The sequence below is a fragment of the Euleptes europaea genome, chromosome 11 (genome assembly GCF_029931775.1).
Source record: "Euleptes europaea isolate rEulEur1 chromosome 11, rEulEur1.hap1, whole genome shotgun sequence".
NCBI lineage: Eukaryota > Metazoa > Chordata > Lepidosauria > Squamata > Sphaerodactylidae > Euleptes > Euleptes europaea.
Genome location: NC_079322.1, coordinates 66,581,964 through 66,605,378, shown reverse-complemented (window position 1 = coordinate 66,605,378; position 23,415 = coordinate 66,581,964). Strand labels below are relative to the sequence as shown.

Here is a 23,415-nt window from a genome sequence, read left to right as displayed (position 1 = left end):
CTATGCTAACAGTCAGCCAAACAAGCACTACAACAGCGCACCATTAGGCACGATGCTGTTTCTTAAAACAAACCAGAAGCAGGCCAAAGAAATCTGCCTTTGTGTTCCTGCAGCTAGCCCTCCCCACCGAAGCACGAGGATTTTGCTCTTTTGCTGCGGCAGCAGAAACAGACCCAGCGCACACAGGAAGCAGGTCCCAAAGCTAATTTTCTAGCTGTCCCTCCTCTTAGTATAATGCTAGTTTTGCCTTTGGTGCGCACGGGCCAGTGCGCCTGGCGGAAAAAAATTAAGAGGTTTTAATTTCCCTCTTCACCCTCAGCAGACATTGTTCGGTTCTCCGCATGTAAGTGCTTTACAGGAAGGCTCCTTGGCTCGGAGACTTGCAGCAGAATGTGCCGGAGCAACGGCAGCAGATCCGGACTTCAAAGTTGTCCTTGAAAAGAGTCCCGCTGTTCGGCAGGGGGGGCTTTAAGAGGCAGCCGTGAGTATTTGTAAGAACTGGAAAGCAGAGCCGATGTGATATTCCTCTTGGCCCAGGGCTAGACTGCAGAGCTTTCAAGTGTGCCACAGTAAGGAAACGCAGTCCGAACGACAAGCACGTCTACGGAAAAGGGCATACAGATACGTAGCGATAACAACCCAAAAGCAAGCCACGACAAATTGTGCTTTTCAAGCCAAATGGATCAAGCCAAGCTGTTGGGAAAAGGGGAAGAAACCGCCCCTGCGATTAGGAAGTTGGGTTAATTTGTGAGTAAACTTGCACTTATTATTATTATTTTTATTTTAAACGTTTTTACGCCACCCTTCCACCTGACCGGGGTCCCGGAGGCAGCTAACATAAAAACATTTTGAACAATTAAAAACATTTAAAATTATAAAATGATTCAACAAATACACAACCAGAACCAGAGAGGAGGGTCAGTTACTTTTATTGAAGGTATGCCAAACAAAACAAAAAAGTCTTCACCTTCTGGTGGAAGATGCCAGTAGAGGGAGACAGACCTCTCTTTGCTCTACTTATATACTAAGCGTGGTATAGTGGTTAAGAGCGGTGGTTTGGAGCGGTGGACTCTGATCTGGAGAACCGGGTTTGATTCCCCACTCCTCCCTATGAGCAGCGGAGGCTAATCTAATGAACTGGATTTGTTTCCCCACTCCAACACATGAAGCCAGCTGGGTAACCTTGGGCATGTCACACTCTCTCAGCCTCACCTACCTCACAGGGTGTCTGTTGTGGGGAGGGGAAGGGAAGGTGATTGTAAGCCGGTTTGATTCTTCCTTAAGTGGGAGGGAAAGTTGGCATATAAAAACCAACTCTTCTTCCTTCCACAGTGTTTAGTGTACCCCATCTTCTGTTATGATTATGTACATTTCCACACCTCTGCCCCACATCACTGGCCACAGCTGGCAAGCATGGGGAAAGGAATATCACAGAAACGTCAGGAGTGGAGTAAGCTGCAAAGACAAAGCAGAGAACTCAACATGGGTTTGGTGTCATGATTACGATGTCAGACAAGAGCCAGGGACACCTGGGGGTTCAAATCCTTGCTCAGCCAACAAGTTCACTGGGTGATCCTAGGCTAGTCCCTCTCTCTAACTTTGGGGCTTGGTGACTCTAGAACACCACACCCATCTAGTGGAGGAAGGGTTGCCAAGTCTGGGCTGAGAAATTCCTGCAAATTTGGGTTGGAGCAACGGGACAGCAGGGTTTGGTGAGGGGAGGGGAGGAACCTCACCAGGGCTCTAATGCCATAGAGTCCACCCTCCAAAGCAGCCGTTTTCTCCAGAGGAACGGATCTCTGTAGTCCGAAGTTCAGTTGTAATTCCAGGAGCTCTCCAGGGCCCCCTTGGCAAATAATCATTGAAAAGCATCATATTGTGGGCGAGAGCACACCTGAGGCACCAAAGAAGGAACCGCAGGGACAAGATCAGAGCTAATTACTCCTCCAAGGGTCAAACAGAGAATCATGTCAAGCATGGTGAACAGAAAATACCAATAATGTCTTCAAAAATTTAGTAACTACAAGTTTTATTGTTACTTTCTCTCCGTGCCCAGGAAACATCATGCCTATATTCCTGTACAGCAGAGATTGTTAAAGGCACACGATTCAAGCTAGTAAAATTCAGCTTGCAATTGTAGCAATGCCTCTTAAGAATGGGTCAGAAACGGGGCCAAGTTAATTGCCATGTGGCTCAGTATATTCTTTGACCTGAGTCTGAATTCACTTAGACTCCTTTCTGCAGTACAGGTTGTGACGACACTACATCACGTGACTTTTGAATGCAAATATTATACTGAGGCTAAAAATCCTTTAATTTTTTCTTTGCTCCAAAATATAGATCAAGGGGAGACATTACCTCTTTTATTAGAAGATAATAGTAGACCTATTGCTCTTTCATTTGCAAATTTTATGCCCTTGTGACTGATTTTCGGGGCTGTTCAGATGTGGTCTAGTTTTTTAATATTTTAGTAACCTGCTTAAAACTAATATGTTAAGAAGCAGTACGAGGTAGAGAGACTTAAGGGCAAAAACGCATGGTTGCTTTAGCCTCCTTTATTCCCTTTTCAGCCAGGATTCAGCCAGGATCGAAAGCACGTTCGGTGAAAACGCATGTGTTCGATCCTGGCTGAATCCTGGCTGAAAGAAAGAATAAAGGAGGCTAAAGCGACCATGCGTTTTCGCCCAGAAAGAGAATAAATCTCTGTTTCTAGTTTCAAGCACTTACCTCTGTAGAAGAGGCAGAAAGTAAAAGTGAGCTTAGGGTTAGACCCCGCAATACTATAAGGCGGTAAGTGTAAATAAGAACCCTGAAGGACCGTTTTCTCTCATGTGTTCCTGTCCGGAAATTAAGATTGCAGGGAGAGGCCCTCCTGACTGTCCCATCAATAAAAAAAACCTCATTTGGTGGGTACATGAGAGAGGGCCTTTTCAGTGGCAGCCCCACAATTATGGAATAACCTCGTCAGAGAGGTGTACCTGGCCCCCTCATTTTCAATCTTTAGCAGGTAGTTGAAGACGATTTTTGCATATGCTTAAGTTTAGTAGCAGTCCTGAATATTTATTTTAAATTTTGCTTTTATGCTGTTAACGTCCTTGAGCTCCCTATGGAAGAAAGATGGCTAATTAATGTTTCAAATCAATAACGTGGTCAAACAAAGCAGTGAAATATAAATTTATTTTCATATATGGCAAGATGGCCCTGACCTGGATGGCCCAGGCTAGCCCAGTATTTTCAGATTTCGGAAGCTAAGAGGGTTGGCTTCGGTCAGTATTAGGATGGGAGACCACCAAGGAATACCAGGGTCACGCCGTAGAAGCCAGCAATGGCAACACCTCTGTTCATCTATTGCCTTGAAAACATCACAAGGGGTCGCCATAAGTTAGCTGCGACTTGACAGCACTTTCTACCGATTGCAAGATGAGATATCTCGGTCATATGCAGATTTTAAGATATTCTCAAAACACACAAAACACACCAACTGCAACTTCATTCATAGGTCATTTATGCATGGGTACTTTCACTCACGTTCGCCCCCGGTCTGTCTCAGCTGTTCTTTGGAGTTATGTATGAGGTTTTTTCCCATTAGAGATGACCTCGCTGCCAGCCCTCACAAATCCCAGGACTTCCCGTCACTCTGTTAACCTGACTCTTCTGTCTTCCCTGAGCAAAGCCTGGGTGAAATCCCCATGCATAAGGCAAAGTGCGGGGCACACAACTTGGTTTCACTCACAGCCAATTACAAAGCAACATGTCCAGAGGCGGGGATTGAAATACTTCCTGCTTCCTCGGAGCTCGTTCTGAGCAGAAGAAAATCTTTTTAAAACCGAGACTTGGATTTCTCCCCCCCCTTTTTCAGATTGATCCATTTTTTATGTTGTTGTTCTTAAAATGATTTTTTATGTGGCAATAGGATGGGGAGGGGATTTTCTCTCACTACAAGTAAGCCTATTACAAAGCAGCATTTAAAGGGGGAGACTTGATTTGAGCTTGGAGACTGCTGGTGCATAGATTCCCAACAGGAAAGAGTGGGTCCAGCGAGCAACGAACCTCAGGTAAAATTCCCATGCATAAATTACCATAGTGAGGAAAATGTCTTAGCAAGAAAAAACTTGGGGGGTGGGGGGTGGAAATTGCCATATTTTGAGAGGGGGAAAAGCTAGTAGCGCCTTTTGCAACACTTTGTTGATACCGTCTTCCCCCTATATTTCCATACTGTTCTGAGATATTGGCAATTATTATTTAAGTCAAAAGGGAAAAAGAAGAATAATTTACACCATCCATCATTGTTTCCTTGCATGAATAAATTACAAGACACCGCAGCAAATCAATTGTGGGGAAAGAAACAGCCCATGCCAAACACTGTGCTTGTGTGTATAATTTCCTTAATGTTTTCCATCCTCATACATCAAAACTACAGAGTGAATTTGGCAAACCTGACGCAGGAGGAAAGCTCATTATCCCAAGGTCTTGCAGGGCATCTAAAACCTAACTGGAGAGCCAGACCATGTAATGGGGGAAAAGAGGGGTGCCTAATCCCCCCGAGCACGGGCCTCAAGCCCTCCTGGGCCAGCCTGCCCCTCCCCACCTTTGGCTTTCACCATGAAGTCATGAAGCACAAACACTTTTCAAGCCGGAATCAGCTAGACGTTGGAATATCTGAACTCTACTTCTGTTAGCAACTTTGGGCAAATTACACGAAGCGCAAACACTTTTCAAGCTGGAATCAGCTAGACCAGTGGTTCCCAAACTTTTCGGGCCACCCCCCCCTTGGTTCCACAAACTCAACCCCAGCGCCCCCTACCCTGTCCTATAAAAAGCATTATTCAAAATAGGGGTCTGCATGACTCACTAAAGAAGATAATAACAATAAGATTTCAAAGCAGTAACAATTAATCGCACTTCTATTAAAAATCAAATTAAAACTTTTTAGTTGAAATTTTTTTCAGCAAAACTGATTAACTTGATCCAGTGGTACCAGCTCTTCAAAGTCTGGAAAAAATTTCTGATAGTTTCCACCAAATTTGCCAACATGGTGCCATGGCTTGATCTATTGTAAATAGATCAACCCAGTTGAAGGGGGCCACTTCTAGCACTCCCCTGCTGCCCTCTTGCTTCTTAGTGCCCCCATAGGTAATCCCACCGCCCCCCAGAGGGTGATACTGCCCATTTGGGAACCACAGAGCTAGACATTGGAGTATATGAACTCTACTTCTGTTAGCAACTTTGGGCAAATTACACGAAGCACAAACACTTTTCAAGCCAGAATCAGCTAGACATTGGAGTATCTGAACTTCTGTTAGCAACTTTGGGCAAATTACAGGGGGCCCAGCTTTCCTTTGAGCGAGCGCCGAACCATCTAAAGACGTTTCCCTTTGAGACGCAAGCAGCGCTCATCCAGCTACCGTCTGAAGATTTCCTCTTACACTTTCGTACAGTTCTCTTGCACACACAAAACTCACTTTCCCTTCAAGGGAAGATTCGAACCATTGAGGATAGGATGACTCTGTGGACACATCAGAGTCTCCAATTCCACAAAAAGGCCGGTGGATTGGGGCATGAAGAGGCTTGTCAGTTCGTTCCAGCAAGCTCCAGTGCCTTTGATCATTCATGACAGGAAGAACAGGTGAAGAAGTCCCCTGCTGCTGCCACAAAAAAAGCTGGAGTGTTTTGGGGTTGTTTTTTTGCAAATGTTATGTGATTGGTTACGGCATAGGATCCCTGCTCCCCCCCCCCCAAAGATGCTGTACTTTTATCTGCACAGTGTGGTTGGGAGTGCGTTGATACTTTTCTCATCACCGATAGTCTGCATGCAAGAATAGCCCATTTTCAGCCCTGGCCATGTAATATGACTTCAAGTTTTTGTGAGATTCTTGACAAGAGACAAAAGGGCTCCAGGGCAAAGAGTGGTAAACTGCAGTATTGCAGTCAAAGCTCCTGTCCCGAGTTCAATCCCAACGGAAGTTGGTTTCAGGTAGCCGGCTCAAGGTTGACTCAGCCTTCCATCCTTCCGAGGTTGGTGAAATGGGTACCCAGTTTGCTGGGGGTAAAGGGAAGATGACTGGGGAAGGCACTGGCAAACCACCCCATAAACATATTCTGCCTAGTAAATGTCATGATGTGCCATAATCCCATGGGTCAGTAATAGGGTTGTCAACCTCCAGGTACTAGCTGGAGGACTGCTATTACAACTAATCTTCTGCCGATAGAGATCAGTTCACCTGGAGAAAATAGCCACTTTGGCAATTGGACTCTATGGCATTGAAGTCCCTCCCCTCCCCAAACCACACCCTCCTCATGCTCCACCCCCCAAACCTCCTACTGGTGGCAAAGAGAGACCTGGCAACCCTAGTCACTAATGACACGCTGTTTGCACAGGGGACTACCTTTACCTTTACCTGACAAGAGGCATGCACAGGCCTGGAGGCACAAAACTAAACTCACCTTCTATGTGCTGTACACAATTTCAATGTCATCTGGGCATAGGGTTGCCAGGCCTTCTGCTATAGCGAGAGGTTTCCCGCTGGCAACCTTTGTTGCTGTTCTCCACTTCAAGTGGAGGTGGGAGAAGAACAAACGGAAAAAAAAGCCATCATCACACGCAGCCTGCTATTACTTCCAGGGGAAACCCGGAAGTGTTGCCATGTTGCTCTAGGACTTGCCAGAATCCCTGTGATAAAACCACAGAACTCCCAGTGATTCCTAGAGTGAAGTGATGTCACTTCTTGCTGACCCCATTTTACCATAGAGTTCTGGCCAGTCCTAGAGCGACAGAAGGAGTGCCATGGCACATGTGACGACCACCATGTCCCCGCCCCCCCAAGCTCCAACCGACTGGCCTACGACGTGGTTCCCAACCTTTTTTTGACCAGGGACCACTAGGACTTTTTTGTTCGGTGCAGGGACCCCAAGGTTCAAAATAAAAATTCGGAGAATTTGAAGATAAACTTTAATAATAACTGTTAGTTAAACATTAAACTTAGAATAATATTTGAATATATATATTTTATAATAGAGAAATTTTAATTGAAAATATTAATTTATTATGGGTTTATAACTTTGTTTCGCGGACCTTAATTTAGTTCTCGCAGACCCCTGGGGGTCCACGGACCCCTGGTTGGGAACCAGTGGCCTACGTGGACATGACCTTAAAATTACTATCCTAACACGACAATTTTTTTTTTTTTAAGACTAGTTTCCTTTCTTGTATCGAGTGAATGTTACACACTGGTTCAGTTTACACAAAGGATGGATCCACACAAACATTTTATGGTGTAATGTTCACTTAAAAACTTACCACGTGGAGGCTCTAACTGTGGGGAGAGGCGCTTGTCTGTGGCCTCCAGCCATGCAGTGAGCTGAGTGCTACAACGCTCCCGCAACCGCTGGGAAATCCGGGGAAGCCAGGTGGGAACCCACCCTGAATTCTCCGCTGTTGGGCAAAAGAAACATTGCTCTAATCAGAGTATTGTATACATAAACGTGGGCGGCATCGTACGTTTCGATTTACGTTCCTTTACGTTTTCATGGCACATCCCTACCTTTCCCTCCCATTTCGGTGCTGGTTGCCAACCACCAAGAGGGGTCTGGAGTTCTCCTATAACGTCCCCGCTGAGCTCCCTCTCATCCCCTTCCCAAGCTCCACCCTCACCAGTCACTGTCCCCCAATTGTCCAAGCTGGAGTTCGCGAGCCTAACACTAAACCTGTGTGGCAGGTCAGGCTGAGAGTGCGTGACCGGCCCGAGGTTCCCCAGTGAGCTTTCTGGCCGAGTGGGGATTTGAACTCAGATCTAGTCCCACCACTACCCATCCTTTCCAGCCAGTGAAGCTTTGGGACTTGTCTAACTCTAAGTGGTAAATAAGCCAAGAAACAGTGAGAGGGAGGGGTTGCATCTCGCAGATTAGTCCTAAACTTAACGCTGCCCCTAAACCTTTATACATTGGTCTTCTATGCATGGCTGTTTCCCTCAGCATACCTTGAGAGCCAGCGTGGTACAGTGGTTAAGAGTGGTGGTTTGGAGCGGTGGACTCTGATCTGGAGAACCGGGTTTGATTCCCCACTCCTAAACATGAGCAGCAGATGCTAATCTGGTGAACTGGATTTGTTTCCCCACTCCTACACATGAAGCCAGCTGGGTGACCTTGGGCTATTCACAATCTCTCAGCCCCACCTATGTCACAGGGTGTCTGTTGTGGGGAGGGGAATGGAAGGTGATTGTAAGCCGGTTTGATTCTTCCTTAAGTGGTAGAGAAAGTCGGCATATAAAAACCAACTCTTCTACTTCTTCTTCTTCTGTTTCTCTCACCATCACCCCTCCATCTATGTTTGTATTAAGCATGCCATTTCCGACCGTCAGAGGTTGCCTCGCTTTCCCCGTGTTTCCCCGTGTTTTGTCTGCTTTTTGAGGGACCTGTTTTATCTCGAATTTGAAAATGCGAGCAAAATGCGGGAAAACGCAGGAGGAGAGCGAGGCGACCTCTGAAGGTTGGAAACGGCATGCATCATCCAAACAAAGACATGAAGTCGTCAGAGGGGTGACGGCGAGGGAAACAGCCATGCATAAAATACCATTTGCTGCCATTTCTTGGCAAGAGGGAAGGAGGGAATCATCCACGCAGCATACCTTGAACAGAACCTGCCTGAGGTTAGGGGGAAAACAATGGGATGATTCTCCCCGGGACTAAATTAAATGCAAGTTAGCTGCAAGGAGCTGGCAGGTTTGATTTGGGGTGGAGGATGCTGTGAGATAGCGGAAAGTGAACGTTCGGCACCAAAGGGAATTAATAGGGTGTACTTGGGTTTATTGGAGTAGATTTCCTTCTGCGTTGGGTTTATTGGAGTAGATTTCCTTCTGCGTTGCATCCATTAAGGACACCTTACTGGCAAGACATGTAACCTTTCAAAGGGCAAAATTCCAGGTCCCACGAATGCTGTGAGCTGGCTTTGGTGCGGCGTCAGTGTGGCATTTCAGGGAGGAAGCTCTTCCCGGCTGTCCTCGCCTCACCTCATATAAATTTTTAAAGCAACGGTAGAAATATGACTCATGTAGATGCTAACGAGGGCTGAGTTTCATTCCTGAACGCTCCTGGTCCAGGTGGGAGCGTATGAAACACAGGAAAGAAGAGAGTCATGGTGGCATACAGACTTAATGCGCTGTACACGTCTGGCATTAGCCGCAGGGCTTCAAATTAAGGTTTACTTTGGCTAGTTCACAGTAGGGTTGCTAACCTGCGGGTAGTAGCTGGAGATCTCCCGCTATTATAGGGTTGTCCAGGTCCCTCTTCGCCACTGGTGGGGCACAGCCTGAGGATGGTGGGGTTTGGGGAGGGACTTCAATGCCATAGCGTCCAATGGCCAAAGCGGCCATTTTCTCCAGGTGAACTGATCTGTATTGGCTGGAGATCAGTTGTAATAGCAGATCTCCAACTAGTATCTGGAGGTTGGCAACCCTACGTTCTTACAACTGATCTCCAGCCGACAGAGAACAGCTCACCTGGAAAAATGGCCGCGTTGGCAATTGGACTCTATGGCACAGAAGTCCCTCGCCTCCCCAAACCCTGCCCTCCTCAGGCTCTACCCCAAAAATCTCCAAGTATTTCCCAAACTGGAACTGGCAACCCTAGCTCACAGGCAAAAGCCAGGTGCTCATAACTGTCAGTTCATTAAGCTGGGTGACCACACTGCCAACTCGCTGTGGCCCACCATGTTCCCTGTTTGCAAGAACAGGGAGTTCATCGAGCTTCTAAGGCCTGCATTTTGCCTGGTATGCCCGTCACAAGCTAGTCTGATTCCAAATTTGCCAAGATTGAGCTGTTCCAAGACCCTTGGTGCCATATATAAATTCTTCAAATAAATAAATAAAAACAAATATTCAGGGATAGCCTGCAGAAAGGAAGGAAACTATAGCTTCAGGTGATAAAATGCTCTGAATGATTGCTATATACAGACTGTGCAAGGACACTAAACCCCCACCTGATTAGTAGTTGGATGCGCAGGGCCAGCATAAATAGGATTGCCAACCTCCAGGTGGTAGCTGGAGATCTCCTGCTATTACAACTGATCTCCAGCCGACAGAGATCAGGTCACCTGGAGAAAACGGCCGTGTTGGCGATTGGACTCTATGGCATTGAAGTCCCTCCCCAAACCCCGCCCTCCTCAGGCTCCGCCCCCAGAACCTCTCGCCAGTGGGCATAAGCATTAGGCAACGTATGCTGTAGATTGGCAGCCCTCAATGTTAGGGATAGAGCTTCAAGGTCTGATGAATTCGTTGTTTAAAAAAACCTTTAAAAACGTTTAAAAAATCCTATAAGAATTTACACGGGTGGTAGGAAAGTTGTATAGAATAGCTATTGCCCCTCATTCTTGCAAAACACGAAATTCCTCTTCTAAGACGGTGGCCGCTGCAACCTATTTTAACGTTTGGTACCTGTGAATTTGTATGTTTAAATTTGACCACTGATTAAGACTGTTTTTCAAATGTGTTGTTGTTGTTTTCTTGTCTATTTGCCATAATTAAAAGTGCATTTTATGTATGGCAAATGTATATTCATGTATAGACATTGTTGTTTGATATATGAGTGTCCTTTTTGGGCTGATGTTCCTAGGTTTTTGTAAGTGGAAGCAGAAGAGTTGGTTTTTATACCCTGATTTTCTCTACCTTAAGCAGTCTCAAACCAGCTTACAATCCCCTTCCCTTCCTCTCCCCACAACAGGCACCTTGTGAGGTAGGTGGGGCAGAGAGAGCTGTGACTGGCCCAAGGTCACCCAGCTGGCTTCATGCGTAGGAGTGGGGAAACCAACCCCGTTCACCAAATTAGAGTCCGCTGCTCATGTGAAGGAGTGGGGAATCAAACCCGGTTCCCCAGATCAGAGTTCATCACTCTTAACCACTACACCACGCTGGCTTGCGGAAGGAACTGGGGCCTCCAAGCCTTGCCTAGCCAGATGTTGAGACTCCCTCCAGTATTCTAGGATCTGCATTGAAGTTGGCTTTGCATTGCATTGATCACGCATTATGTGGTCTGGAATAAATTTGCAACCCACCTCCAGGAAATGCAAAAAGAGAAGATTTCTTTTCTGAAAGGTGCGCCCAGGTGAGTTTGGGGGTTGTTTAACTTCACTTGAGGACAGTCCAGCAATTTCCTTTTTTGTTTTTTGTTTTTTTTGCAAGGAGGGGGAATGAAAAAGATGACCTCTTGACAGGTTCAGGGTAACAACATCAATCCAAAACAAAATCCAAAAACTACAGCCATGTAATACCTTTTTATTAACCCCAATCAAAGTACCACCAAACCGCGTTTGCACCCTGTTTGCTGTTTTTTTTTGGTTCAGCCTTAATAAAAAGGTATTCAAGGGCTTTTCTTCCTGCAAATAAAAAGCATATAGGAATACTGGCAGGATGACTTTACTGCACCATGTTAGTGACCTTAATATATTGGGCCTGGCGAGTTCTAGATAGATATGGAGGTGTCGCTTTATGGCTGATTATGGTTCATCAGATTTTCTGACATCTGAGCTATAAATTAAATGGAAAGTACATTTGTAATGTGGAGTCCATGTCTACTTACTTAATCTAATCAAGCCTCAAATACTTGCTTTAGCAGGCTAATAGCCTCTTGAAGAAACATGGGGCTGTTCCACATTTCATTTACATGATGGATGGCATGGGGAGACGGATTAAATAGCAGATGAGTACCGTGGGACAAAAAAAAAAAAAAAAAAAGAGCGAGAATGCGATGCTGCTCTCCTGTGTCGTGAATATTTCAGCTACAGTCAGCCAGACCTCTTTTGGAGACCACAGAACTTGCATGTTTTACGTACAAACGCTCAGCTCCTCTGCTGAATCAGACCAAGAGTTCAGCTAGCTCTGCAACGTGTTTCCAACGGCCAGATGCTACAGGGAGTTCCATAAGCGGGGAATGAAAGAAAAAGGCTCTCCTCTGTTGTTTGTCCCCAGTCAGAGGAGGTATACTGCTTTTGACTACAGAGGTTCCATTGAGCTATCATAGCAATACACTTTTCCTCTGCAAATTTGTCCATTCCTTTTTATGATAAGAACCATTTTCAATTGTCACATTTTTGGCATCCTTACCTCATGTGGGGACGCACTACCCGCAACCCTCCTCGATAATGTTTGTTACCCTTTCTTTAACATTTTTGATCAAAACTCTAGGCAAAAACTGGACTATGGCTCCAGCATGAATTCATAAGAATGGGAGTTTTACCTAGGGTTCAAGACTCTCTTGACCCACAGTTTTCTGTTCTGAATCCAAAAAATGCTATGCATGTTGTTGTTTGCCCTGGAGAAAGTCCTGGGGTTTCCGGAGTCCTGCAGAATCACCAGCTTAAATTGGGAAGCGTCTGAGTCCCCGCCCCTTGAAAACACTGCTTTGTAATTGGCCATAGTGCTTACTGTGAGAAAAACATCGCTCCCCTCTCCTACGCTTTGGCTTATGCATGAAAATAGGGACAGTTTGACCCGGAGTGATCTCAGGGGAGATCGACGAATCGCGTTACAACAGGATCGGGAAGACCCGGATATTGTACGGGCTGGGCGCGAGGTCATCTCGAAGGGACCCCAACAAAAAACCGAGTCAGACCAGCAGAGAAAGTAGGTCAAAGTGTCCATGCATAAAAGACCATAGCATCTCTAGATCAAAGCAAATGAGATATTGGAGATCCGTGTTTGGATTGACTGGTCTTTTAAAAATTCTTTCAGTAGCAGTGGGTGTAAAGGGGAGGGCTGAATCAGATCAAAAACATGTACAAGGGGAGGGATGGTGTCGCCTACGGGGTCCCCAACCTTTTTGAGCCAGTGGGCAAGTTTGGAATTCTGACACAGGGTGGTGGATGGAGCCACAAAATGTCTGCCGCAGGAGGTGGCTCCAGCCACACAATGTCAAAGAGTGGGGTTATGAATAATACTAATTGCCACTCCTCAACATATTTCCATTGGCCATTCAGAAGCCCTGCTGGGCTAAGCCACACCTTGCCCTGCCAACTTTTTTAAAACACTTGATGGGCGCCAGGAATGGGTCGGCAGTCACTACGGTGCCCACAGACTCCACATTGGGGTCACCTGGTGTGGCCCTTTCCACTACGCTAGTTTTCCAATGTAACACCCCAAACTTTCCAAAGCGGAACAAACAGCAGTTTGAGTACAGTTTTAATTAGGAAAAGGGCGTAGAAGATGGGGTCAATCCCCTCCATGCCATATTCCTGATCCAGTTTGTCGTGCACCCAACGCTATGGGAATTTAAAGAAACACGTGTGCCAGTTACAGGTTTCCAACATCTTATTCAGCTCGAGCCTTCTGACTCGTGCAGAGAAAGACATTATACCACAATAAAGGGTCAGTGTGAGTAGAGTAGCCAACCGCCAGGTAATAACTGGAGATCTCCTGCTATTACAACTGATCTCCAGCTGATAGAGATCAGTTCACTTGGAAAAAATGGCTGCCTTGGCAACTGGACTCTATGGCATTGAAGTCCCTCCTCTCCCCAAAGCCCTCCCTCCTTAGGCTCTGCCCCAAAAACCTCCCACCAATGGCGAAGAGGGACATGATAACCCTAAATGTTAGTGAGGCTGGCCATGTGTTATCAGGGTTGATGGCAGGTTTTGTCCTGAATGCAAAAGAGAGACTTTTGTCTGATAATTTTGTCTGTTTGCACAGTATCATTAATGTAAGAAAAGCAACAACGGGGCCTTGTTTGGTTATCACTGCCTGGTAGTCAATGCAAACACCAAGGTGTTAATTTCGGTTTTAAAAAAGAAAGCTTCATAAAAGGCACAAATTGAATGATTTGGCCATTGCTATCATTTACATTTTAATGAGTTCTAAAAATGAAATGAAACAAGTCAAATGAAATCAGTATATAAACCTCTATTTTTCATTAGAATGGGAATTATGGTCGCTCTCGACAAAAAGACATTATTGAGCTTCAAAACAATATGTAGAAACAATACATTTTCTTAAGTGCGCGCAGCATGTAAAAAGGACACCGGACTGGCAGTTCTGCAGAAATGAATGGGACCGAAAACACCTTCCGCTAGCCAGCTCAGAGAGTTATTAAAGATTAAATATGAGAAGCAGTTTTCAGGCAGTGACTGAGGACTCAGAGGTATGCTATTCCCTCCTTTAAACTACACACACACAGCCTGAACTACTCTCCTCCTCTTTGTATATTTTGTATGTACTGAATTATTTATTTTACTTTGAAAAAGTAAAAATTCTGCACTATAATCAAACTTTCCCAATAAGTAATGCTCACTTCTAGCATACATTACACGAGGAAGGGGCTGTGGCTCAGTGGTGGAGCATCTGCTTGGCAAGCAGAAGGTCCTAGGTTCAATCCCCGGCATCTCAAGGGGAGACATGATAGAGGTCTATAAAATTATGCATGGTATGGAGAGTGTGGACAGAGAGAAGCTTTTCTTCTTATCTTGTAATACCAGAATGTGGAGTCATCTGCTGAAGCTGGAGGGTGACAGATTCAAAACAATAAAAGGAAGTATTTCTTCACACAACACATAGTTGCTTGTAGAACTCCGTCCCCTAGATCAGGGGTCTGCAAACTGCGGCTCCCGAGCCGCATGCGGCTCTTTGGCCCGTTAAGTGCGGCTCTCCGAACTTGGTTCGGAGCCCTGCTCTCGCGCCTGCTCGCACCGGCAGCCGGGCTGCGGAGCCGGCGCGCCTGAGAGAGAGAGAGAGCAGGTGAGCGGGCACGCTGTCTCTTCCCCCCCCCCCCGCCGTGGAGAATGGCCAGGTCCCCCTTTCCCTTGCCCTCAATGGTTGGGAGGCTAAAGCCTCCCCTCCCCTCTAGCCGTGCAATTGCTGGGCGGGCGGCTTGACGGTTCCTGCCCCCCGCCTATCAGCTGTTGGGAGGGGCAGGCTTCCTTTGGTAGACTGGCCTCCGGCTGAGTCCCATTGGGAGGCCATGTCTACCCACTGGCTTTCTTGGCAGTAGACCAGGACTCCGAGGAGGGGAAAAAGTCCCCCTTCAGAGGCCAGATCTACCAATTGGCTTCTATGGGCCTCCGGAGGCCAGGTCTACTGCCAAGAAAGCCAATGGGTAGACCTGGCCTCCCAATGGGACTCAGCCGGAGGCCAGGTCTACCAATAGGCTTTTATGGCTGTAGACCAGGCCTCCAGACGAGGATTCCAGACGGGGAGGGGGAAATGGCAGGGACTTACAATTTAATTTTTATCAATAAATAAGATCACTATTAAGTATGATATCAAGTTTTATTCAGTGTACCTATAGTTTAATTAAGACTTAAAACTTTAACTAAAGTTTAATTTAAGTTAATAAACAGTGTACCTACCTATATAGTTTAAGTTTAAGAAATTTGGCTCTCAAAAGAAATCTCAATAGTTGTACTGTTGATATTTGGCTCTTTTGACTAATGAATTTGCCGACCCCTGCCCTAGATGATGGTAATGGTAACCAACTTGGAAGGCTTTAAGAGGGGAGTGGACATGTTCATGGAGGAGAGGGCTAGCCATGGCTACTAATCAAAATGGATACTAGTCATGATGCATGCCTAGTCTCTTCAGTATCAGAGGAGCATGCCTATTATATTAGGTGCTTTGGAACACAGGCAGGATGGTACTGCTGCAGTTGTCTTGTTTGTGGGCTTCCTAGAGGCACCTGGTTGGCCACTGTGTGAACAGACTGCTGGACTTGATGGGCCTTGGTCTGATCCAGCAGGGCCTTTCTTATGTTCTTATGTGTCTGTTGTGGGGAGAGGAAGAGAAGGAGTTTGTAAGCCGGTTTGATTCTTCCTTAAGAGGGGGATAAAGTCGGCATGTAAAAACCAACTCTTCTTCTTCTAAATGGGGTGCTGGACTAGATGGACCATTGTATGTTTGTACAAGGAGATCAACTGAGCCCAAGATCCGAGAGAGAATGACTTCCTGTTCAGAAAACAATGCACAAAGGCCCTTCAAAGAAACATCACAGCATCAAGCCCACCAATGATAGGCAAGCATGAAAAATGTGACAGGTGACTTGTAGCAAGGGTAATGAATAAAGGCAAAATGGGCACTCGCAGTAACAGTATGGAGAAACACACCTTTGAATCTGAAACGAAACTATGGCTCCCAATTTTGCAGTTTTTCTTGTTAGCTTACAAGAAAAGCCAAGATGCAACACTGCATCAAGCTCTATCCAGAAGAGGCTTCGGTTAAGTGCGCTTGGTACAGGAGGTCAGAGGAGTTTCTCCTGGCCCAAACTTTCGGAAAATCAACCCACACGATCCTGGCGTTCTCCTTTTTTTGAGTTTCAGACTCGATGTCGTTGGCTTCTTTTAAAGCTGTCACTTTGGAAATATAGCAGTGTTTCAATTTAGTGGAGATATATTGAAGAGGAAGAACCACGCACACAACTTTAATGTGTTTTTTCAAGGTCTACTGCTGTTTGCTGTATTTGTTTTTACCTAGAAGAGAAAATGAGATGGGAAACGGAAAGCGGAGCTGGGTGAACGGTTTATAAAATTAGTTTGAACTTGCCTAAACTGAGAGGTTTTATGCATCTCAAGTTTCATTTCTCTTTTGAATTCTGGGTCTTGCCCACAGCTTTTCTATTGTATCTACTTAGTTGTTTTCTCTTTACAAAAGGAAACCCTCTCTAAGCTTTTAGGAACATGTGTATCCTGCCATATTATGTGCAATAAGATCAGTGGTTTCAGCATTTCAGGAGACAGAGGAATCCTCTATTCTTCCCATATACTGGTTACTGGAAACCTTCTAATAATATATCAGGGGGCTGGGGTTATTTTCAACCCTGCCTGGCAATTAATGCCCTCGATGTAGGAGAAGCATGAAAGCACATAATAAATGTGCTTTCAGTCATTCAATAGTAAGCTCCATACAAATGGTATGAATATGAATGTTTTATGTTTGTTTTGTGTGTTGAAATAAAACTTTTAAAACTTAAACTTTTTTTTAAAGCAATAAGGTCAGGATCAATTTTTTCCCTCTGGCTTGGCTGTATTTTTGCACTGATCTCAATGAATTATATACATTTGCAATTGGAATGCAGGAGGGTAAAAGGTAGCAACTAAATCTTTTCCCAGGTAACACGGAAGAGCTCCATTAATTAAGAATATAAAGCTAATCTCAGCCCCTGCTTCAAATCTTTCCTCTTGATCCTGTTTATAGAACATCTGATAGAGGCGGGCCAAAACACAACTGTAAATTGGATTTGTGTAGATGCTATTTACGCTGGCAGCAGTTTAAACCAGCTCTTTACCAGGGGGGGGGGGAGCTGTCCAATTTTTTTTAATCTTCATTGGTTTGACCCAAAAAGCTTCATTTGATGTTGCTTTTCCCTTGCACAATCTCACTCCGTGGCAAAGTTTTCCATCAAATATGTGCATTTTTCAGCATTATTCAGATGTTAATACGAATGTTCTTAGCTTATTAAAATGACATGCGCCGCACACGTTAATTGTATATATGCATAAACTGCATATGAATCGCATAAGAAACAAACACATCAATGGTAGTGGCAGAAAGTGCCGTCAAGGCGGAGCTGACTGATGGCGACCCCTTAGGGTTTTCAAGGCAAGATGGGAACAGAGGTGGTTTGCTTTCACATCATTGCGATTTCAAACTATGCCCACGGAACTTCTTGCCAGTCGTTTTTCGAAAAAACCCTGGGCTCAACGTATCTGTATCTGCGGTAGCTCAGTGGAAGATCTATCCCAGTATATCCTGGCCTGCCCTCTTTACATCGAACTTCGGAATAAAGTTCCTGGTAAATATTCTTTCCGCTTCAAACTCATTATCTGACGCCGACAAACTAATTTTCTTACTTTCCGATATCGACCCTTTTGTTTCCCGAAAAATGGCACTTTATGGCCGAGCGGCCAGGAAAATTAGGGCAAAGAAAGCCACTGAATGAGGAAAGGAACTGAACTGGTGTATTTTAATCTTATGACTTTTAAGGGATTTTATATTTGTGTTTTAAGTTGTTGCAATATAGTTGTAATAAGATCATAATAAAATTGTTGTAATAAGAGCCCCGTGGCGCAGAGTGGTAAGCTGCAGTAATGCAGTCCAAGTTCTGCTCACAACCTGAGTTCGATCCCAACGGAAGTCGGTTTCAGGTAGCCGGCTCAAGGTCGAGTCAGCCTTCCATCCTTCCGAGGTCGGTAAAATGAGTACCCAGCTTGCTGGGAGTAAAGGGAATATGACTGGGGAAGGCACTGGCAAACCACCCCGTAAACAAAAGTCTGCCTGGTAAACGTCAGGATGTGATGTCACCCCATGGGTCAGGAATGACCCGTTGCTTGCAAAGGGGACCTTTACCTTTTTTAATATTGTCTGGATTGTAAAGGCCTATGGCCATGCACAATAAACACCTGACTGACTGACTACACAAGCAATAAAAAAGGGAAATTGTTCAAAATGAAAACATACAGAGACATTTATCTACCCCCTAAGTTTTACTCACATTCAAGCAAATTTAAACGTTATACAAGTTCACTCAAAAGTAAACCCTACTGTGTATGTGTGCCCACAGGACTGTTAACCGGGTCTACCCTTCTAATTCTTTGTCACTAAGAACACCAAACTAATGAGACGTCATGGGTAGTGTGCTGGACTAGGATTGGAGAGAAACAGCTTCAATTCCCCACTCGGCTATAAAGCTCAAGGGGTAATGGGCCTAAGGTCACTCTCTCTCCATCTAACGCATCCCGCAGGGTTGTTGTGAGGATAAAACAGAGCAGTCGAGAACCATTCAAGCTGCCCTGAACTGCTTAGTGGAAGAGAGGAACCAAAATGAGACAGAAAGAAGTATTAACTAACCCAGTTCCAGTAGGATGGGGTAATGGGGCAACACAACCATATTATCCGTCTAAAACCGCCTATGGGGTGCACTGGATATTTAAACACAAATTTAACGCAGAAAGCACCTTTAGCGGGCACAGCAACCGCCAGGAACGTTTCTCCAAACTTGTTTGAATTTGGCCTGCGAGGGGTGTCCAAACAGTAATAAAAACGAAGAGGGGAAAAAGCCGATGTGAACTATTAGCCTACCGGGCTGTGTAACCGTGGTCTTGGAATTTTCTTTCCTGACGTTTCGCCAGCAACTGTGGCAGGCATCTTCAGAGTAGTAACACTGAAGGACAGTGTCTCTCAGTGTCAAGGGTGTAGGAAGAGTAATATATAGTCAGAAAGGGGTTGGGTTTGAGCTGAGTATTGTCCTGCAAAAGTATTGTCCTGTAAGTATCAAGATAATGTGCTAATGAGGGTATGGTATGTTAATATGGAACCATTGTATCCTGAAGTGATCTGTTAATGTGTGTAATCCAAAGCTAATCTGTATGGCTATTGTTGAATGTTGTTTTTGTCTGGAGGTTTTTCAGGGCAGGAAGCCAAGCCTTATTCATTCTTAAACTCTCCTCTTTTCTGTTAAAGTTGTGCTGATGTTTATGAATTTCAATGGCTTCTCTGTGCAATCTGACAAAATAGTTGGTAGAATTGTCCAGTCTCTCAGTGTCTTGGAATAAGACCCTGTGTCCTGTTTGTGTCAGTCCATGTTCAGCCACTGCTGATTTCTCAGGTTGGCCAAGTCTGCAGTATCTTTCATGTTCTTTTATCCTTGTTTGTATGCTGCGTTTTGTGGTCCCAATGTAAACTTCTCCACAGCTGCAAGGTATACGATATACTCCTGCAGAGGTGAGGGGGTCTCTTTTGTCTTTTGCTGATCGTAGCATTTGTTGTATTTTCTTGGTGGGTTTAAACACTGTTTGTAGGTTATGTTTTTTCAAAAGTTTCTCCATCCTATCAGTGACTCCTTTAATAAATGGCAAGAATACCTTTCCTATGGGAGACTGTTTTTCTTGAGTTTTCTGATTTTTGTTTGGTTTAATGGCCCTTCTGATTTCAATCTTGGAGTATATCGTATACCTTGCAGCTGTGGAGAAGTTTACATTGGGACCACAAAACGCAGCATACAAACAAGGATAAAAGAACATGAAAGATACTGCAGACTTGGCCAACCTGAGAAATCAGCAGTGGCTGAACATGGACTGACACAAACAGGACACAGGGTCTTATTCCAAGACACTGAAAGACTGGACAATTCTACCAACTATTTTGTCAGATTGCACAGAGAAGCCATTGAAATTCATAAACATCAGCACAACTTTAACAGAAAAGAGGAGAGTTTAAGAATGAATAAGGCTTGGCTTCCTGCCCTGAAAAACCTCCAGACAAAAACAACATTCAACAATAGCCATACAGATTAGCTTTGGATTACACACATTAACAGATCACTTCAGGATACAATGGTTCCATATTAACATACCATACCCTCATTAGCACATTATCTTGATACTTACAGGACAATACTTTTGCAGGACAATACTCAGCTCAAACCCAACCCCTTTCTGACTATATATTACTCTTCCTACACCCTTGACACTGAGAGACACTGTCCTTCAGTGTTACTACTCTGAAGATGCCTGCCACAGTTGCTGGCGAAACGTCAGGAAAGAAAATTCCAAAACCACGGTTACACAGCCCGGATAACCTACAAGAACCAATGAACTCTGACCGTGAAAGCCTTCGACAATATTAGCCTACCGTTTAGTGGCAGCAAAAGACCATCTGTACAAGCAAAGGAAGCTTTGTAGGTTCCAAAATGTTTTTGCTGGTCAGCGATCGTATTAATAAATTATTATTATTATAACCAGCTTTGTGTGGTACTCTGCTGATACCAACATGCACGCCTGTGCGCTGGTACAACGCCAGATTAAAAGGAGTGCACGTACACTCACCTAAAGATTGCTTTTTTGGAGTGTTTTATTAACACTCACAATAGGGCTGCCAGCTCCGGGTTGGGAAATTCTTGCAGATTTTGGGGGCGGAGCGTGAGGAGAACAGAGTTTGAGGAGGGGTGGGATCTCAGCAGGGTTTCATGCCATAAAGTCCAGCATCCAAGGCAGCCATTTTCTCCAGGTGGGGTTGCCAGGTCTGGGTTGGGAAATACCTGGAGATTTTGGGGGCGGAGCCTGAGGAGGGCAGGGTTTGGAGAGGGGAGGGACTTCAATGCCATCGAGTCCAATCGCCAAAGCAGCCCTTTTCTCCAGGTGAACTGATCTCGATCGGCTGGAGATCAGTTGTAATAGCGGGAGATCTCCAGCCACCACCTGGAGGTCGGCAACCCTAGCTCACAAGCACATTGCTAATAAACGGATGAAACGCAAATGAACTGAAGGAACTAAACTGAAATAACTAAAAAAAGTGGCAAAACTGCACACGCACAGCACGCCGTCCAAAATCTAGAACTAAGGAGGATTCATAATGCATCAGTTGTACTTCAGAAAAAGGACCAGGTAATTCAGAATTCCAGTATCTGGAGGAGCTGGAACACAGACAAAACAACACTGTTACTATGGGACTAAGTAGGATTGGGTGGGCCTCTCAATACTTTGAAATTTTTAATAGCTGCTTGTGGAGGAGAGTCATGCTTTTATGTGCTTCTTCCCAATAAGCATGCATAAGACTGCAGTCTAAGTCCCATTAGCTCAGCGGAACTTGCTTCCCAATAAATATGCATACGATTGCAAGTATGTTTAGAGCTGCTAAATGAAATAAAACAAACCAACCAACCAACCCTGGCTCGGCTTTCAGTTCTGCATTTAACAGCACCTTGATGGGCAGAAATCTGCGGCTTTTCACAGAATGGCGATGAAGCATTATCACCGCTAAGGCATGCACATCAAGCTGCAGTTCAATGCACAGTGACAGGGGGGCAGTTGGAAAGATGGCAACTCTAAGCAACTCTAAGCATGTTTAAAGATGACCATCATATGCCGGCCACAGCTGCTGGCGAAACATCAGGAAAGAAAATACCAAGACCACGGTTACACAGCCCGGATAACCTACGAGAACCAATGACCATCATAACTTAGCCATTTCAACAGCACATGTAGTTTTCTTGGCAGAAGCAGCAATTTGGTAGGGTTGCCAGCTCTGGGTTGGGAAATACCTGGAGCTGTTGGAGGTGGAGCCTGAGGAGGGTGGGGTTTGGGGAGGGGAGGAATTTCAATGGGGCATAATGCCATAGAGTCCACCTTCCCAAGCAGCTATTTTCTCCAGAGGAACGTATCTCTGTCACCTGGAGATCAGTAGTAATAGCAGATCGCCAGCCAACACCTGGAGGATGGCAACCCTATTTGAGACTAAGTTGTCACAAAACTCTGAAACACACACACACAAACACACACAAGCATCTTAAAGGCCTAGAACTCACTGAGGTGGTATACCTGGGTCTGGGCTGTACCGCTTTAGACTGCAGAACTCACCTGCCTGCGTGCTCCTCCATCCATAAACAATCTCTGGACATAGAAACAAATGTGTTAGGCCCCAACCAGATGAGATAATAGACCATGATCCCGGCCGGGGTTCTCCTGATCTGACTCGCCTTTCCTGTAGCCAGATGGCAGCAGTGAAGAACTTATTTTACCCAAGTACCACAGGAGGGGAAGGGCCGTAGCTCAGTGGTAGAGCATCTGCTTGGCATGCAGGAGGTCCCAGGTTCAGTCCCTGGCTCCTCCAGTTAAAGGGACTAGGCGAGTAGGTGTTATGTGAAAGACCCCTGCTTAAGACCCTGGAGAGCCGCTGCCGGTCTGAGTAGGCAATACTGACTTTGATGGACGACCAAGGGTCTGATTCAGTATAAGGCAGCTTCGTATGTTCATGTGCGACTTGATTTGGATTGGGAGATTCCCTGGGGCCATTTTGGCTCTAGAAAACAGCACATGGGAAAAGGTAGAGTCCCCTGCCCCCCTCTGTGCTGTAGCCCAAATCTGAATTAGGTCCAGAGATGCTTGAGGAAATTCGTTCTCCGCATCAAGCCTACAGTTGGGAGAACTGCACCCCAGCTTGTGGAGTAACACCTCATCTCGTTCGGGCTTTAGAGGAAAAGGTTATAGAATAGCCGTCTCCCGACATGCTATTTTTCTATATGCAAAGCTTGTCAGCGCATGGAGGAGCAATCAATCATGCGGGCGCTCAACTGCTGTCTGAAGTGGTGCACCAACGCAGTGAGAACCACCAGGCCTCCAGTCTGCTCATAAAAAGCCTTTGAGAAATATTAACGCCGTAAAGCCATGCAGCATCTTTTCGCCGAGAGGAACGCAAGAAAAAGTCCTCTTGAAATAAATTGGCAATCAAGGCATTCCGCTGGTTAGCACAGCCTTTAACAGAAATAATCAATACACCGGCTTGTCATGATGTTATGACCTTTCCCTGCAACAAGCAAAATCTTCCTATTAAGGAAATGGCTCTGATTCACAGTTTCGAACTCGTTAGTAACATAATAGGTTAGCTGCTCATACTGGTTAGAGGATAAAGTCACCTCTACATCTAACAGAGTTGAGTCAAGGATGACTGTCTC

General features: G+C 45.3%; 1 protein-coding gene across 1 annotated transcript in view; it reads right to left on the bottom strand.

The window, feature by feature from the left end:
* The window catches only part of ADARB2 (adenosine deaminase RNA specific B2 (inactive)), a 273,461-nt gene extending 265,907 nt beyond the window's left edge, over window positions 1–7,554 (bottom strand). Inside the window, exons 1-2 of the mRNA XM_056857121.1 lie at window positions 7,542–7,554; window positions 7,298–7,432 (exon numbers count right to left, since the gene is read on the bottom strand). Coding sequence (XP_056713099.1) covers window positions 7,298–7,432; window positions 7,542–7,554 — 148 coding nt within the window. The remainder of the gene's footprint in view (window positions 1–7,297; window positions 7,433–7,541) is intronic.
* Window positions 7,555–23,415: the final 15,861 nt, after the last annotated feature.